Genomic DNA, 16,769 nt, shown 5'->3' on the forward strand with positions numbered 1-16,769 from the left:
CAAATCCACTCTGGAGGAACAGGAGAACCCCCATAACAGCACATAGGAGGGGGCATTCCACAATCAGAAAAACTCCTTCCTGAAATAGCAACAAATAATGCATACTTTAAAACCCCAACAGAAACAATACCCCAAAATTTAAAAAATGGGAGTGTTGGGAGCAGGGGGAGGTTGCTATTCAGACCTTTGATGGAGATCATACTTCCTTCCACCTCTGGCAGAGATGTGATAGGTGGCCTTGTGACAGTGAGATTAAATGGTCCCTTTTGGATCACTGGACTACGGAACCATATGCCTCAGGACTCTCTGGCTACTAACCCCAATGGCTGTGTTCTAACCTCTGCAGCAGAAGGCAGTATGCTTCTGAATACCAGTTGCTGGAAACTTCAGGTGAGGCAGGTGTTGTTGCACTTAGGTCCTGCCTGTGCGCTTCCCACACAGTTCTCTGACTGGGCACTGTGTGAACAGGCTGCTGGACTAGATAGATCAGCAGGCTCTTCTTGCATTCTTAGGGCAGCCTTAGTTGGCCTCTTTCCTTCTGAGGCCAGGTAAAAAGCCATATCATTTCAGCACATCTGATGGCTGAATTTCTATTCCTTGGCTATATTGTGATGGTGGTGGGGAGCTCTGCTGCTCCACTTTTAAAAAAACACAATGTTCTGAACATCTCACATTTGTTCCTTTCTTAAAATTCTTGTGTATCAGATGCCCATGTAGGACAGAGAAATGGGGTATACATTTTTAACAGACAGGTGCCTAGAGTCATGCTTCGACCTCTTTCCTTAATGCTGTTCAAGTTTTAATTTCTCTGTAGCAATTGTGGGATCTCTTATGTAAATCATTGTCCCCACAACCATGGCAGGGCCAGTGGACCAATTCCAGGGTTTCTTTCCATGCTCTTTCCATCATGCTGTCAGGCAGGAGAATGACTGGCCTCGCATGACCTGTGCAGGGCCTGGCAAATATGTCAGAATGATCCCTCCTCAGAGACTCATGGATGCTCTTAGTTTCCAGAATTCTCTTGATGACCTCGAAGCACTTCCTGTGTTTTCTGTTGAAGACTGCAAGGATGGAAGAGGCAGAAGACTCCAGCCAGCCCAGACCCAGGTGAACAGCGTGTCCAAAAGCCTCTTGTTATGGCTGTAACATCTATAAGAAAAATGTTTTTACTCCAGTGCTGTCAACATCTGCACCATACCATCCAAAGCTAGATGGAACAGTGGTCTGACTCGCAACATGGGACAGCTCTGCCCAGAGATCTGTTTCCCTAGTTCTAGCCTTGATGGCTTCTGTTGGACCAGCATGGCCAGTGCTCAGCAGTGATGGGAGTTGTAGGACAACAACATTGTTCTTCATTCCTGAAGAAAGATTTGGAAGGGGTCGTTGTGCTGGTCTGTAGCAGCAAAAGCAAAAGCACAAGAGTGTTATCATGTCAAAGGTCTCTATCTAACCCTGAATGCTATTTCCCACAGTGGTCCACAGTGGACTTTAAAAGCCAACAAATCTATGGCACGAACTGTTGTTGACTAGAGCCCATGTCACCAGAAGCTGTTTATCTATTCATTTCAGTTTATCTCACAGCGTGCCTGTTAGAAAATGCTAAAGAACTTCTGTCAACATCACTTTGCTCCTTCACATTCCTTTCCCTCCCTACTTATCTTGATGTGTTCTGGAGAACTTAAAATGTTGCACCTGATGTTCTGACAGTTTGGTTGGTCAACTACATTGTATTGTCCAAAGGTGGCTTTTTGAATTGCACTCATTGGTTACATTTATATCCACCTATTTCCCAAGACTCTCCATTCTTATTTATGATCAAGCAAGGTTACTCTTGCTTTCCAGGTCCAGACCCCAAGAGGCAGCTTATTGATCCAATTGGCAACGGAGGAAAATGAAAGTAGCCACAGGAGCTAGGGTGGAGTCTCTGTTCCAGCTCAGGTCAGGTATGATGGATGTAAAGTGCTCTGACTTTTTAGATATATAATCAGGGCTTTTTTCAGCCAGAACTCAGTTCCAGCACCTCTCAGGTGGGTGCCATTGCCATTCTAAGAGAATGAGGGAGGTGATCATGGTGAGTTCTGACATCTCTTTTTCTAGAAAAATAGAAATGTATATTTTAAAAATATATGAATAAGTAATTAAATAATAACAGACAATATTAACGCAGTACTTGCTAGTTACTGTACATGGGCAGACAGATAAATAAATGTATAAGTTAGACCCTAGTTAGTTACTACTTGAGGGATGTTCCTTGGAAAGAGAAATGGGGAGATGGATCACACATAAACACCACAACAACTTTACGCACACGCTTCCCATCACCCAGTGTTTCATCTTAGAGCCGCAGCTACAAAGCTTGTAGGAGTGGGCGGGGGCTTCGTTGGGTAATAAAGGACATCCCTATTCTTTATTGGACGGCGGGAGGGAGGAGGTGGGGCGGCCCTTCAGGTGGTGGGGCTAGAATCTCTCGGCTCTCCACGCCCAGAGCTCAGCCAGAGAGCCACGTGGTTGTGGGGGTGCGGGGGGTGGGGTGCGGGTGGTTTGTATTATTCCTGCCGCTTTCGATTGTCTTTTCCCGACGGCGCGGATTCTCCCTTCTTTTTCCTGTTTCCTCTTTTTTTAAAACGCCGCTTTTCAGTGTTACTGTTTCGCAAGGGGGAATCGTGGGTGTGTCTTGAGGCGAGGAGGGCAAACAATGGCGAGGAGGGCTCGTTGAGAGCGCGCCGGGAGAGGATCTCCTCGCTCCTGCACTCCCACCCCCACCCCATGCAAAATTGGGCAAAGCCCGGACGGCTCGTGTTGCCCACCCCGAGCCGCCCCCTCCTCTACACCCCGCTCCCCACTCGGGAGATGGAGGGCGAGCTCTGATCCAAGAGGGAGCAAAGGCGCGCACGCCTAGCCGCGCACATTACAATGGAGCGAGGGGCTTCCAGCTTCCAGCAGCCTCGGAAGTGCTGCGCTGGGCGAAGATAAAACGCCCCTGTGGATCTTCTTATCTTTTTTGGGGGGGCTGCTATTTTGGAAACTCGAAGGCTCGCCCCAGACAAAAGGCGTCGGCGTTGGACAGGCTCGCCAAGGCGCAGGGAAGGACAAGGCTCGGCCGTTTTGGTTTTGAAGTGCAATGGCCGAGGATGGCTGCCGGCTGCTGCTTTCGGGCGCCCTCTGAGTGAGGTTGTCACTGGCAACGGGAGGCCGAGGGCTGCTGCTGCTGCCGCCGCTTCTGCTGCAACCGGAGGAGGGCGGCTTCCGCGCCAGCGCGGCCATGGGCAAATGCAACGGGCGCTGCACGCTGGTGGGCTTCTGCTGCCTGCAACTGGTAAGGCGGAGCGAGGGCGGCCCCTTCTCCTTCGCCCTCCCCACTCTCGCTCCTCTATTGTGCTATCTTCTCGGTGTTTGTGTGTGATCGCTGCTTCCTCTTTGGGTGGGTGACCTTGCTGCCAAGCCCCCCCGGGCCGGCGGTGGGAAGGTTGACGAGGGGCTGGCCAGGGCGGAAAGTACTTCCTCCAACCCACCCCCTTTTGGAGAGGTGTGGGCTGGAGAGGGCGCTGCTGGTGGTTCAAGAGTGGGGCGAAGGGGTCGTCTGCTTGCGAAGGATTTTGATGTGGGTGGGGCGTTAGGGTTCCTTGTTTCAGGGAACTTGTGGGTTTCCTACAATTTTGTCCGCCTTCTCAGGCAACTCTTGTCCTCCAAAGCGGCTCGCGTCAATCCAAAAGAGGGAGGCTTTGCCATCGGGTTTACAAACGAAAAAAGGAAAAAAGGAAAAGTCAAGGCACGGGCGGAGTGGAGGGAAAAGGCAAAAGAGAGAGAGCTCAAACTTTAACTAGCTTTGGAGTGGATGAGGAAATGCAAGCATCGCACACAGAAGCAGTCATTTAAAAAGCCGATTCCGGTGTGTTTCATGGGGCTTTGCTCCTTACAGGGGAAGATGTCTTGCACTAAGGCAGACCATTAGTCCATCTAGCTCAATGTTGTCTGCCCTGATTGGCAGCGGCTGCCCCAAGTTTTCTGGCAGGAGCCTTTCCCAATCGTTCCTGGACATCAAATCTGGGACCTTCTGTGTGCAAAGCAGATGCTCTACCAGTAAGCTGTGACCTTTCCCCTACTAAGTGTGTTTTAGGATTGCTGGTGGCAGGTACTCACCGTGAAGGTGGGCAGGAAAAGAATAGCTCAAGTTTTGGATCTAGGATAGGGAAAAGTCTGCTCAGTAGAATGACATAACTCCTCTCTTTCCCCCTTCCACCTTTATGTTGTTTTGCTAGATCTATCTAGTTCAGCACTATCTCCAGACAGGTTCTGCTGGATGCGTATGAGAAGCCCCTAGACAGGACTCCTGCACCTTTAGTTGTTGCCATTCCCTCTTTTCTGTAATTATTAAGCCCCATCTTCCTTTGCATCTGACCACCCTGCTCCCCCCTCATTTTGTGGTTGGCCAAAGATCCATCCTGGATCTTGGGACCAGAGAAAAGAAGTGGGACTGGAAATAATGGATGCTTCAGGAATCAGGACGCATAACAGAAATGGAGATGGGTTTCTAAGAAAAATAAACAAATAAGCTTGGTTATGTGTTATGGACACAAACTTGTATTCCTCCATTTACCCACACCTGCTTCCCCTTCCCCTGTTGTCTTGCCTGTGTTTTAATTTTAGATAGCACAGAATTTTACAAAGTACAGGCAGATAGGTGTGCAATCTAAGTAATGGATAATAAAGTTAACAGAGGGAGGAAAGGTTCCCCATGAAATTCAGACTTAACCGAGTCTTGGTTAGTGCAAGAAACCAGGAAATATCCCAACAATTTTTGCCAAGCAATTTTTTATTTTATTTTATTAAAAACATTCCCAGGGCAATGTTAAAACAGCCACACAGCCTACAAGCAAACAGACAAAAGGAATGCTTGGGTCGATTAAGACTCTAGAAAGGCTGATCTTCCTATTTATACAGGAATTACAGGGGTTAATGCCTCTGCAAAAGTGGAATGCTGTGATTTCATGCTTCTATTATGGGGAATATCAATGAGACTTGGGTAATGTCGATATTGTGTAACGTTGATATTGCCTGGAAGCCAGATGTGAACTTAAAAAGCAAAGCAGCAACAAGAGATCCAACAAAAGGTGTATTGCTATTTGTCCTTCAGTTTTGCATGAAAGTTCTTTAGTTCTTTCTCATGCAAAATACATTAGCTGCCTGGCCTGTCTTGATCAGTGCTCAGGCTTACATGAGACAATTTGCTTCAAAAAAATTGTATGGGAGTGCATAACACTTGGCACATATCTGTATTGCCAGTTGCCAATTGTATTTATCCTACTTTTCCAGCTCAGGGCAGCATATATGTTATCTCCTCTATGATTTTATCTTCATAATGGCCCTGCGAGATTGGTTAGGCTGAGAGAGAGTCACCTGGTTTTTGTGTAATGCTACAGCTTAGTCTGCGTTGACAGACATGAGAGAGTGATCCCTCTTCCAGCACAGCCGCAAAACACAGCATGCAAGCATTTGCTCCTGTGTACAGCTAGCCCTGGTTACTGTTCATGTCTGATCTGTGCTTAGTGTTACCTGTGGTTTAGTGAAACATGTCAGGAATCGTTCACTGTGGTTTGAAGTTGTCTTGGGACATTGTGCGTGCTGTGGCCACAGTTTACCTGGGTGTGAGCATGAGTCTCCACATTTAGCTGAAAACAAAAGTGAAAGCCAATGATCTCCTTGTGGCTGTGCCCAAAGAAGAGAGAGAAACAGATGAGCCCAAGGCTTATCTGCACATGTTGCTAATCCAGGGGTGTAGAACCCTTTATTATTATTATTTCATGGGCCACAAGATGGTGATGGGTGCATGGAGCAACATGCATCTCTCTCTCCCCCCCCCCTCTCTCCCCCTCCCACCCTTTCTCTCCTGCTACTCTTTATCTTTCTCCCTGCACAGCTGACTACAGGGGAAGGGAAGATCACTCTTGCCAGAGGTCTGAACTAATGGCTTGCAGAGGGCTCCCCACTCCTGCTTCCATTGTTCCACCCATTTTGGATTTTCTGTCTGCTTCCTCCTCCAGCAACTCCTGCCCCCTTTCTTTCCCTTTGCCCCCCCCCCCACATATGCTGCAGGCCGCATGCAGTTTTTGAGCCACAGGTTCACCCCCTCCCCATGCTAAGCTCCTGGTTACGGCTTTTTCGAGGGCCACATTCCCTTTTGGGAAACCTCCTGGGGGTTACACAATGGGGCCAGGTGCAAACGAGGACAGGGCAATGGATGCAAGTTTTAGCTTTGTGCAACAGGTTACATTCCAAGCATGCAGAAGTCGGGTCCCTTCCAACTCTACAATTCTATGTTTCTAAGTCAGAGATTCCCAGGGATAACACACACACACACACACACACACACACACCCCGCCGGTTCTCCTTCCAGGCAAGAGGCAATATCACAGTTCAATGACACGTTCCGGCTAGACCAGAAGCACTCATGGGCGTGGCCTGTGGAATGGGGTGTGGCCTATCAGAGTCCCAAGAGGTTTGGGAGGCCGCATTTGACCGCCAGGCCTGAAGTTTACCACCCCTGGTATAGTGTTCACATGTGAATGACAGGCTAAAGGTTACCTACAGCTCTTCATGGCCGGGTTGAGTCTTACAACCAGTTTTCCCTGGTTGCAGTGCAGTTCTCTAGCTGTTACACCATCCTGTCTTTTGAAAAAGAGAGCCTGTGAAAGGTTTTATAGCTGTTTTGGGCTGGAGCGGATCTGTCCAAGTATGCTTTGCATCTGTTGCCTTTCAATGTATGCACCCAGGGAAACTTTTATTACAGAGTGAAATCTGCACTAGTGGACAGCTCAGTCGGTAGAATGTGAGACTCTTAATCTCAGGGTTGTGGGTTTGAGCCCCACATTGGGCAAAAGTTTCCTGCATTTTAGGGGGTTGGACTAGATGACCCTTGTGGTCCCTTCATAGCTGTCAACTTTCCCCTTTTCTTGTGAGGAATCCTATTCAGAATAAGGGAATTTCCCTTTAAAAAAGGGAAATGTTGACAGCTATAGGTCCCTTCCAACTTTACATTTCTATGATACTGTGAGGCACTTTTAAGCTTGTGCAGCCCATTCCTGCAACTGTATGAGGACTGAGGCGAGGAGGAGGAGACTGTCAGCACCTTCCCCCATCATTAGTAAGCGTAAGAAAGAGAAATTGTGAACAGCTCTTTGTGCTGAAACTTGCTTGTAGAGTATGTTTCAACACTTTGCAGGGAGATTAAAACTGCGGCCCTAAGCAAATTTGCTTGGAAGCAATTCCACTTTAAGCTGGTGCATTAGTAAATATGGTCAGAGTCGAGTTGCACAACTTGCTCTGGGTACAGAGAAAATTACTGCTTCTGGGTACATCATTGATTTTCCCCTTGCTTGGACTTGATCAAATGAAACATCTCTCTCCATTCTAGCCGAATGCATGGAGGGGGAAGTGAGCACACAGAGCCCTGCCCACTTGTTGCACTGATTCTAGCTTCCCTGCTCATGTATGCAGAGAGCATTCAAATGCATCCACATGAACAGCTTAATGCACAGAGATGAAAATGGGGTAGCCTTTCCTATTTAAAACTGGAGAAGGGTTGTGGCTTCACGGCGGAGTGGGGAACTTGTGACTGTCCAGATCTTGCTGGACTCCAACTCCCATCAGCCCCAGCCAGTATGGTCATTGGCCTAGGGGGATGGGAGTTGGAGTCCAGCAATATTTGGAACGATTCCAGGTTCTGCTCTCATAGTGTTGGTCAGAGAAGGGGAATTTTGAGCCCTGGGACCAAACATGGTCCTTCTAAGCCTCTCTGTCAGGCCCTCAGGACTCTCCCCTATCTGCACCCCTCTCCCCAGGCTATATCACACCCTCACCAGCACTACACTGGGCTATCCTCAACTGTGTTTGCCTGGCTGGAATGTTGTCCTTGAACTGTGACACAATTCACATTGCAAAGGTGCATTTAAACACAAAAGGTTTCAAAAGGAGGGATGGTTGCTGCTGAACCTCTGCTGGTAGGGAGTTCCACAGGGGAAGCCCTGCCATACTCAGTCTCTAGTGCTGAGAAATCACCAGAGGATCCTGGGTAATCATGAACATACGGAATCAGGTGGTACTTAAGGCCCCATGTTTCCCCCCCCTTGGTTTTGTTTGTATGTTGTTGTTTTTGAAAACTTATTAAAACAAAACCAAAGCACCACCATGCTATTGGGGACAGTGGATGAGTGCCCAAGAGGCCATGGGGAATGGGCACCGGGTGCAAGCTGTTTTTCCTTCTCCAAATTTTCCACCTCTGGTCAAGCCTACCTTGGTTCCTGAGATACATGATACCACAGTATCCTGGCCCTATTTTTACACTTTGGGGTCTTGCTGTTTTTCTGTACTGAGTGAAGGTTTCAATTATTGTTTTTAAGTTATTATCGTTGCCTCAGAAGGCAGGTCACCATTTCACAGGTCCTGAAGTTACCACTGCAGCATTGGCGAAAGGAAGCTTTGGTTGGAGGAGGGGTAAAGGGATCCCTCTATTTCCAGTTTGAGTCAATTTACCTATGTGTCCATTCTGTTCATGATTTAAAGAAATCGTAGTTTTCTGTCTATGATTTAAAGAAATCATAGTTGGAAGGGACCCCAGGGTCATCTAGTCCAACCCCCCAGGAATCCTTTGCCCAATATGGGGCTCAAACCCATGACTCTGAGATCAAGAGTCTCATGTTCTACCAGCTGAACTATCCCAGGTGCTGACTGAATGTTCATACTTAAATCAGCATGTCATCACAAAATATGTATTTAGACAATGCTGTTTTGTCTCAGTGGGTGCATTTCTAAACATATTTTGTCCTAAAACACTCGGGCTGACTCCCCCCACACATTTAGTATGTTTTTTTTAAAAAAAAATCTGTGGTCCATGTTGCAAAAATTGAAGAAGGTCAGATTTGGAAGGATAATAAATTACATTCTGATCCACATTTTCATCCAGGAGGTCAGTTCACATGTGAATTGACAGAGATCTAACTCTAAGAAGCATCCCAGAGCAGGAGGAGAGAGTCTTGGCACACACCTCAATACTGGAACCTTTCCCTTGACTTTCATGTCCTGTAAGAGTAGTACTGCTGAATCCAACCAAAGGTCCCCCTAGTCTAGCTCTCTGTTTCTCCCAGTGGCCCACCAGATGCTTTTGGCAAAGCCCACTAGCAGGGCACAAAGGAGTTTGCTCATCCCCCAACCCCTACTCTGCTCCTGGTATTCAGAGTCACACTCCTCCTGAACCTAGAGGGTACACACAGTGGTTGGGCCGAGGTGCTTTAGTGATGGACTGCTGTGGCAAATGCACTCGACGTGATCATTTTTTACATCTGCCCTTCGTATGCCGAAGACCCTTATCTCCCAAATACCATGTGATTCAGACTCTCGCAGTCTTTCAGAAGCTTCCTTTGTGGCTGGCTGTTGTCAGTTCAGCAGCCTCTTTGCCTTGATGTTGGCTGTGCTTGATAATTGGATCTGCCTCTTATGTCGTGTCTTAAATGTGCTCTGTGACTCATCAGCTGACTCACTCCATCCTCAGTCCTTGTTCTTCTATACCACACCACACCACTTGACACCACTGTGTTTCACATCTCGGGATCACTGCCCTGGTGTTCTGTTTGTGTGTGTGTATTTTTGCAGGGGGTGAGGGTGGGTTGCGTGGCGAGTTCCCGCCCCCCACCAAGATAAATAAACACACGAGACACCATAATTAAGGTTAATTGGGCGAATTAGGCCACAACTTTATTGAATTCAGGAATGAGAGGCATTGGCTTAGGCATTGGTCCTATCGACTATCCGGCTCCAGCCCATTTGCTGGAGACATGGTGAACTCACGTGGGGAAGGGCATGATGCCCGCAACCCCACCTCCTGGGGCAGGCCCGGAAGTGGCTTTGCATGATTTAAACGTTAGTGCACCTTAAATAGGTGGTGCAGAATCATTTGGATGCTCTTTGCTGAATAAATGCTCCATTTTGGGACCCTTGGAATATTATCCTAGTCACATGGGAAGTTGTGTTAGAAACTCAGATATATAAGGTAGGCATCCAATGGCTCCTTAAGCCAAGGTTGCAGTCACCAAAATGGAATGTCTAGTTGCCATTTTGGGGCAAGTCTTGTTTTTCAAACGATGAGCCGTATGTGATTGATTCTCAGTTAAACATCTGGCTAGATGACAACCTTGAGCTTTGAGAACTTAAAGAAGAAAAGCCACTTAATCACATATATATTGGCATATTCCGACCTCTTTGCCTTAATGGTGACTCTTCCTGCTCAGGCTGCACACAGAAAAAGCAATTTGGTTCCAGAAATTCATTCCAATTGCACTGATAAAATATAACTGATAGAATTCTACAGGATGTGGTATTAATGTGTGTGAAAGCAGTCAAGATCCAATGATCCCAAGATACAGTGGTTCCTCGGGTTACAGACGCTTCAGGTTACAGACTCCCCTAACCCAGAAATAGTACCTCGGGTTAAGAACTTTGCTTCAGCATGAGAACAGAAATCGTGCTCCGGCAGCATGGCAGCAACAGGAGGCCCCATTAGCTAAAGTGGTGCTTCAGGTTAAGAACAGTTTCAAGTTAAGAACGGACCTCTGGAACGAATTAAGTCCTTAACCCGAGGTACCACTGTAGTGATGTCAGGCGCCCACACATCTTCACTTGGTTGCAAGTGGTCGAAAGCCAAAATGCTAATTCTGAACACTGATGGGAAGTTCTTCTTGCTCTGGGGATCACCCACCTGTCCACAATCTGATGTCATATTGGCACCAGGTGATTGGCAGGTGGTTGGTTCCACCCACCTGTCAAAGTTGGCCCATCAGCATTGGGGGAGGGGGAATGATGCACAAAGCAGGATTGAACTCCCTACGTGTCAGATGAAGTGCAGGATGTTAAATCCCGCCTTTAAGGAGTGCCACTATGGTCATGGTTATTAAGTTGGACTGGGGAGACATGGGTTCAGTTCCCATTTGTCCATGAAGCTTTCTGCGTGAATCTCAGTCATGAACAGTGTCATTGAGAGCATGATGGTGGTTGGTGGGGAACAATGCACACTTGATGGTGCCCTTAACTCCTTGGAGGGAAAATGGGATAAATTTTCACTACAGCTCCTATGGAACACCCCTTCTGTGTTCCTTTTAAATCTGTTGTCATTTGCGTCTTGAAATTACAGTCTGTCGTGCATGCTTCTGAACCATAATGTGGCGTAGATACATCCCCCCTGCTCTATATTTTTTCGCAGCAAATCTGCCATTTTTAGAAATGCATTGTCTCATAAAATTAAACTGCTAGCATAATGGATCGATGCTGTACAAATGAAATTGAGCAATTGAAATTGGATGTAACGCCAGTGAGATCTAAAGTCCAAGTTGTAATTAACTTTCTGCAGTTGGCTATCCCTGGGAAGCAAATGTTTTTATGTGCACAGCTCATCGGGCGTGCTAAATCTGGTGTGTTAATCATTTGCAGTGCGTCCAAAATCTGAATAAAATTGTAAACATTCCCCAAGCATCATCTCACCAAACTTACAGCAGGTCTATTCACTGAGAAAAAGGGATAGTGGGGAACCTGGAACACAAGTGCAACCCACCTACATCTCACCCCATCTTTCAGAAATGATAGAGCTGTTCTCTTATTCTACTCCACTGAGTGTGGCTTAAGTTCTATACCAAACCAATGCTCCACTTGGAAATGGATTTTTAAAAATACTTGTAAATATTTTAAGACATGACAACTCAACAACAAATACCCCACTTTACATTATTCACATTTTATATTTCTAGCCAATGGGCTAGATGTTTTTGGTCCCCCAGTCACTGCAGCCCATTTTGTCAATCAGCTGAACCATCTGTCAATCACCATGATTTTGGGTGAAGCATTGTTTTTCTTTGCCCCTGGGATTTGATTTCAAACCATGCAGGCACAGGTATAGGGCTTTGCAAGCAGTGCCAGTCACCTGGTTGCCGGCTCTTGCAACATGTCCATGATCATGGTGGCACTTGCAAAGATGGTGCATGCAAATCCTACTTTTGGCAGGGGAAGCTATGTCTTTATTAGCCAGGTGTAGGGCAGGTAGGCATGATTTGACCAATAATCATAATCATAATCATAATATTTCTGGCTGGGTTTCCCCAGCCACTCTGGGCGGCTCCCAACAGAATATTAAAAAGACAATAAAACATCGAACACTAAAAACCTCCCTAAACAGCGCTGCCTTCAGATGTTGTCTAAAAATCAGGTAGTTGTTTATTTCTTTGACATCTGATGAGAGAGTGTTCCACAGGGCAGGCTCCACTACTGAGAAGGCCCTCTGTCTGGTTGTATGTAACTTTGCTTCTCGCAAGGAGGGAACCGCCAGAAGGCCCTCGGAGCTGGACCTCAGTGTCCGGGCAGAACGATGGGGGTGGTCTCGGCTTAGGCCTGGAGACCAGAGGTTCCCCAGTGCTGGGTAGACGTGGTACCCAGAGCTATTAGTGACAATGGCAATAATAATGTTGCTGTTTGTTACTTGGCGCAGCCAAGGTGACCTTTTCAAAATGCATCACCTGTACTACCCAAGAGGAAAATTTCCATTCTGACATGGCTTATTCTTTCCAATAACTTTTCCCCCCTAAGAACTTAAGAAGAGCTTGCTGGATCAGGCCAAGGGCATCCTGTTCTCACATTGGCCAACCAGATGCCTGTGGGAAACCTGCAAGCAGGACCCAAGCCCAAGAGCCCTCTCTCTTCCTGTGGCTTCCAGCAACTAGAAATCAGAAGCATCATCTCCTCCAGCTGTGGAGTCAAAGCACAGCCAAGGTGGCTAGTTTCCTCCAGGGAACTTTGTCATATTCTGAATAGAGTCTGTCCATTGAGCTCAATGACCTGGCCAAGGACCTCGATGATCTCAGTGCTCCTGGCCTGGAAACTCCATCCTTATTTATTATAGCGATTGCTGAATAGCTAGGCAGGCAGAAGACAACCTCTTCCAATATCTGTATCAATTTGTGGCAGCCGCTGCAGGACAACAGGGCGGTAGGCCAAGAGATTGGATCAAGTTGCCTTTCTCCATAGATTGGGGATTGGGGCAGAGAGAGAAGGGAGCCTCGATTCTCCTATATGTGAGTTTTCAATTACACAATTAAATGCACAATTAGGTATAATTACCAGTGCTCAGGAGCCGCGACTGTTCATAATAGGCATGTAATCTACTGCAGTCACTGTTTATACTGCTCAGCCCCTCTCCCTAATGATTATGGAATGCTTCCACATTTGCATGGTTGCCATGGAAATCACGTTTGGAGCTGACAAACGGCACTCGGGATGGAAGGCCGCGATATTTCTTTGGGTAGGGGCAGTGGCGTAGCGTGGGTTGTCAGCACCCGGGGCAAGGCAAGTAATTTGCGCCCCCTAACCTGTGGATTTGTGCCCCCTAACCCCCAGATGTTGCACCCGGTGCGGCCGGCCCACCCCTGCACCCCCCATGCTACGCCACTGGGTAGGGGGGAAGCTGCAGCTGTTGGAGAAGGTTGGCTGTGGGGTCTGTGGTGGCAACTGTGGTGTCCTAAGAAGGTCAGAAGAGCCTCCCTGAATTGGGCCTATGGCTCGCCAAGTCCAGCATCCTGTTCTTCCAGTAGCTGTCTGTGTGGGAAGCCCGCAAACCAAGACCTGAGCACCACAGCACTCTCCCCGCTTGTGATTCCATAGCAAGGGGTCTTCATAAGTCTTTGGTTGTCAAGGTTAGTATCCATTTATATCCTCCATGAATTTGTCCTCTTTGTAAGCTGTCCAAGTTGGTGGCCATCGCTGCCTCTTGTGGGAGCGATTTCCACGGTTTGACTTTGTGCTGCGTTTGAAGCATTCCTTGCATGCCCTGCATCTCCACTTAAAACAGCAAAACCATCATGGCTAGTAGATATTTAAGAAGTTGCTGTTTAGGGTGGGTGTTTTAGATCCTATAAGACAGGCTCACCCAACTCCCTAGAGACTGCGATCTACTCCCAGTATAAAACAACTGGCAGTGGTCTAATAATAATAATTTAAAAAATTATTTATACTCCGCCCTCCCCAGCCAAGACTGGGCTCAGGGCGGCTAACAACCAATAATAAAAACAAGTTGATTAAAATACAACTTAAAAAACAAGATTAAAATACAACATTAAAACATTAAGATGCAGCCTCTTCACAGGAGGAGAAAGGAAAAAAGAAGAGGGGGAGGGAATCAAATTGATTTTAAGCCAAAGGCCAGGCGGAACAACTCTGTCTTACAGGCCCTGTGGAAAGAAATCAGATCCCGCAGGGCCCTGGTCTCATGAGACAGAGCGTTCCACCAGGCTGGAGCCAGTGTTGAAAAGGCCCTGACTCTAGTTGAAGCTAATCTAACTTCCTTAGGGCCTGGGACCTCTACCCATTGTCACTGGAGGGTAGGCCAAAGTTGTTGAGCTTTCTTTGGGGACCCCACAGTGGGTGAGCTTTTTTGAGGGAAGGCTAGAGTTACTCTGCTTTTTGCGAGGAGGGGGAGCGCTAAAATCGCTGTAAAACTACACCACTAATAACAAGCAGGAGCAGCAATACATTCCAACGGCAGCGGGGGGTGGAGCCAGCGATCATAAGGGACCCCGCAATCAACCAGTCATTCAGGGATCAACCTGTCAATCACGATCGATCTGTTGGACATCACTGCTATAAGAGGGTTCCTCGGGAACACCTGTATTTCCCATGTGGGGTACAAATCTCTAAAGCTGTTAGTTGTACATGACAATGAAACCCACAGAGAGAAGGGAAAGTGTTTGGATAAATCCCAAACTTGAAGTGTGCTGCTTTGGAATACTCTGAAGCAGCACGGAAGTCCTCCAAAGTTGCCCGAGCTTTGTGGACAAAGGTGCTTCCATGCAACCTGTTGTCAGGGACAGGGCAGAGGAGGAATGGTGGAGGCCGCCTCCCCAGCCTGACCCTTCCAGAGAAGAAGACGACAGTTTAGAATTACAACAGGGGTTTGAGGCAGATCACAGCTCAGAGGCAGATGAGGAGAAAAGCTGGGAAATTATGGGAGAGGAGGAGGAAGAAATGGAAGCACCAGGGGGTGACAGCTGATGGACACAGTGTTTCTAGAAAGCATTCCAGACCTCCCCTCTCTCCCAGAACCCGGCGAGCATTGAAAGTAGGAGAGCAAAGAGCTCAAAGGCGGAGGGCATGTAGCAGCACCCGTAGCAATGACGCATGAGGAAGTGGGAGAGACAACACCATTATTCTAAGAGGCTGCATTTCCAATCCTCTCTCTGTAAATACTGAATAAAAAGCAGGTGGTAAGGACTTTTCCTTGTCTTATCCGTTCCTGGCAACCTGCCGTGGGGGTTGATTCTTCTGCCGCCTGACACCTGTCTATTGAGAATTCCTTCTGATTTATTTGGAGGGAGATTAGTCAACATTGGCTGTTTAACAACCAGCCATTTCTATTCATTTGCAGAGAAGTTAAACAATGTTGCATCAATTCAAGTGTTGTCTTTTCCTTTCCACTCCATTCTCTCATCACTTTCTGCCAGCAGTAAATCACACCATTGAAAGTTGGAGTTAACTCTTTGTTAGCAAAGATACAATCTTCACCGACTTGGCAGTGTGTCAGGAGTAATGAGCACAGCAGCTCATCTGTGGTATGTGTTATGAATCAGATGCTGAGACTGAAAGTCCTCACCTAGCTACAGCCATCTTAAGTCCCCTCCTCTCTAGGAGACCCCACCTGCAAACAATCTTTTGGAGAAGAAGGTTTGTTGCATGAGACTTCCCGGTCAACTATAATTGTTCAACTTGAATATGCTTGTACAGGTATGTGCCTGAATCCTGCCTGAAAATAGTGGCTGCCTGGAAACGCCCCAATTCTGAGTGACAGTAGTGCGCCTGTGAAAATCGATGCCTTTTCCTCCAGGGAAGTGTTGATTTTGACTGACAGCTCTAGCTTCAAACCAGGGAATAACTTTGAGGGGGGGCTCTTTTCACTTCTGATCACAGTGCTCTGTGTTTGGAGGGATGTTGGAGGAATGGATCCGTTGCTGTCAACAGAGCAGAAAACAAAAAGAAATATGCAGGCTGCTTTTTGTACATCACAGTTCCCTAAGCTCTGCACCTGTGTATCCGAAATGTTGCAAGTTGCTTACCTGGGGATGTCTGTATGATGTATGTCATTTTCATGCTTATTCTTCCAAAACACTAGGAGGGGAGCAAATCTTTCTACCTAAAGACTTTCCTTGCACAGGAAAGTGCAAGGAAAGTTGCTATACTTATCTGTCTGAAATTTGGCGGGTTTCTATCCCCTCAGAAGGTGACAGAAATTGCAGGAAAATTGAATCCAATTCTGTAAAGCTATTTATTTGTTTATTTGTGTGTTTGTTTGTTTGTTTGTTTATCCAACAACCAAAACACAGTAAAAACAAACAGTGAAACCCCCCAGGCGGCTGATACATTTGGTATACATAATCAATAATAACATATTCGTTCCCTCCTCTTCTCCCCTTCAATCCCTCCCTCCTTCCCTCCCTTCCTCAGCCCTCCTCCTTCCCCCTCAGCAAAATGGTGGCACGTGGAGGCCTTGGGAGCCAGTGAGTGACTCGCCGTCCCTCCTCCACCTCCTCTTCTTCTTCATCCACCACACCTCCTCCTCCTTTCCCCCCACCCCTTAAAAAAATAAATAATAAAATAATAACATATTCAAATTGACCATATGTACAATTCTTAACACTTCTCCCTCCACAAGGTTTAATTAACTTTTAACATTTTAATTGCTTCAAATT

At 47.1% G+C, this 16,769-nt stretch overlaps 1 protein-coding gene across 3 annotated transcripts in view; it reads left to right on the forward strand.

Annotated features, from left to right (window-relative positions):
- Window positions 1–2,497: 2,497 nt before the first annotated feature.
- The window catches only part of NKAIN1 (sodium/potassium transporting ATPase interacting 1), a gene marked incomplete at its 3' end in the record, with an annotated part of 54,905 nt that continues 40,633 nt past the window's right edge, over window positions 2,498–16,769 (forward strand). For all 3 annotated transcript variants that reach the window (XR_014221816.1, XM_082232149.1, XM_082232150.1), the window contains exon 1: window positions 2,498–3,316. Coding sequence is in view for 2 of the 3 variants with exons in the window: in XM_082232149.1 (XP_082088275.1) it covers window positions 3,263–3,316 (54 nt within the window). The remainder of the gene's footprint in view (window positions 3,317–16,769) is intronic.

This window comes from Podarcis vaucheri, assembly GCF_965113315.1.
Source record: "Podarcis vaucheri genome assembly, chromosome: 7".
Lineage (NCBI taxonomy): Eukaryota > Metazoa > Chordata > Lepidosauria > Squamata > Lacertidae > Podarcis > Podarcis vaucheri.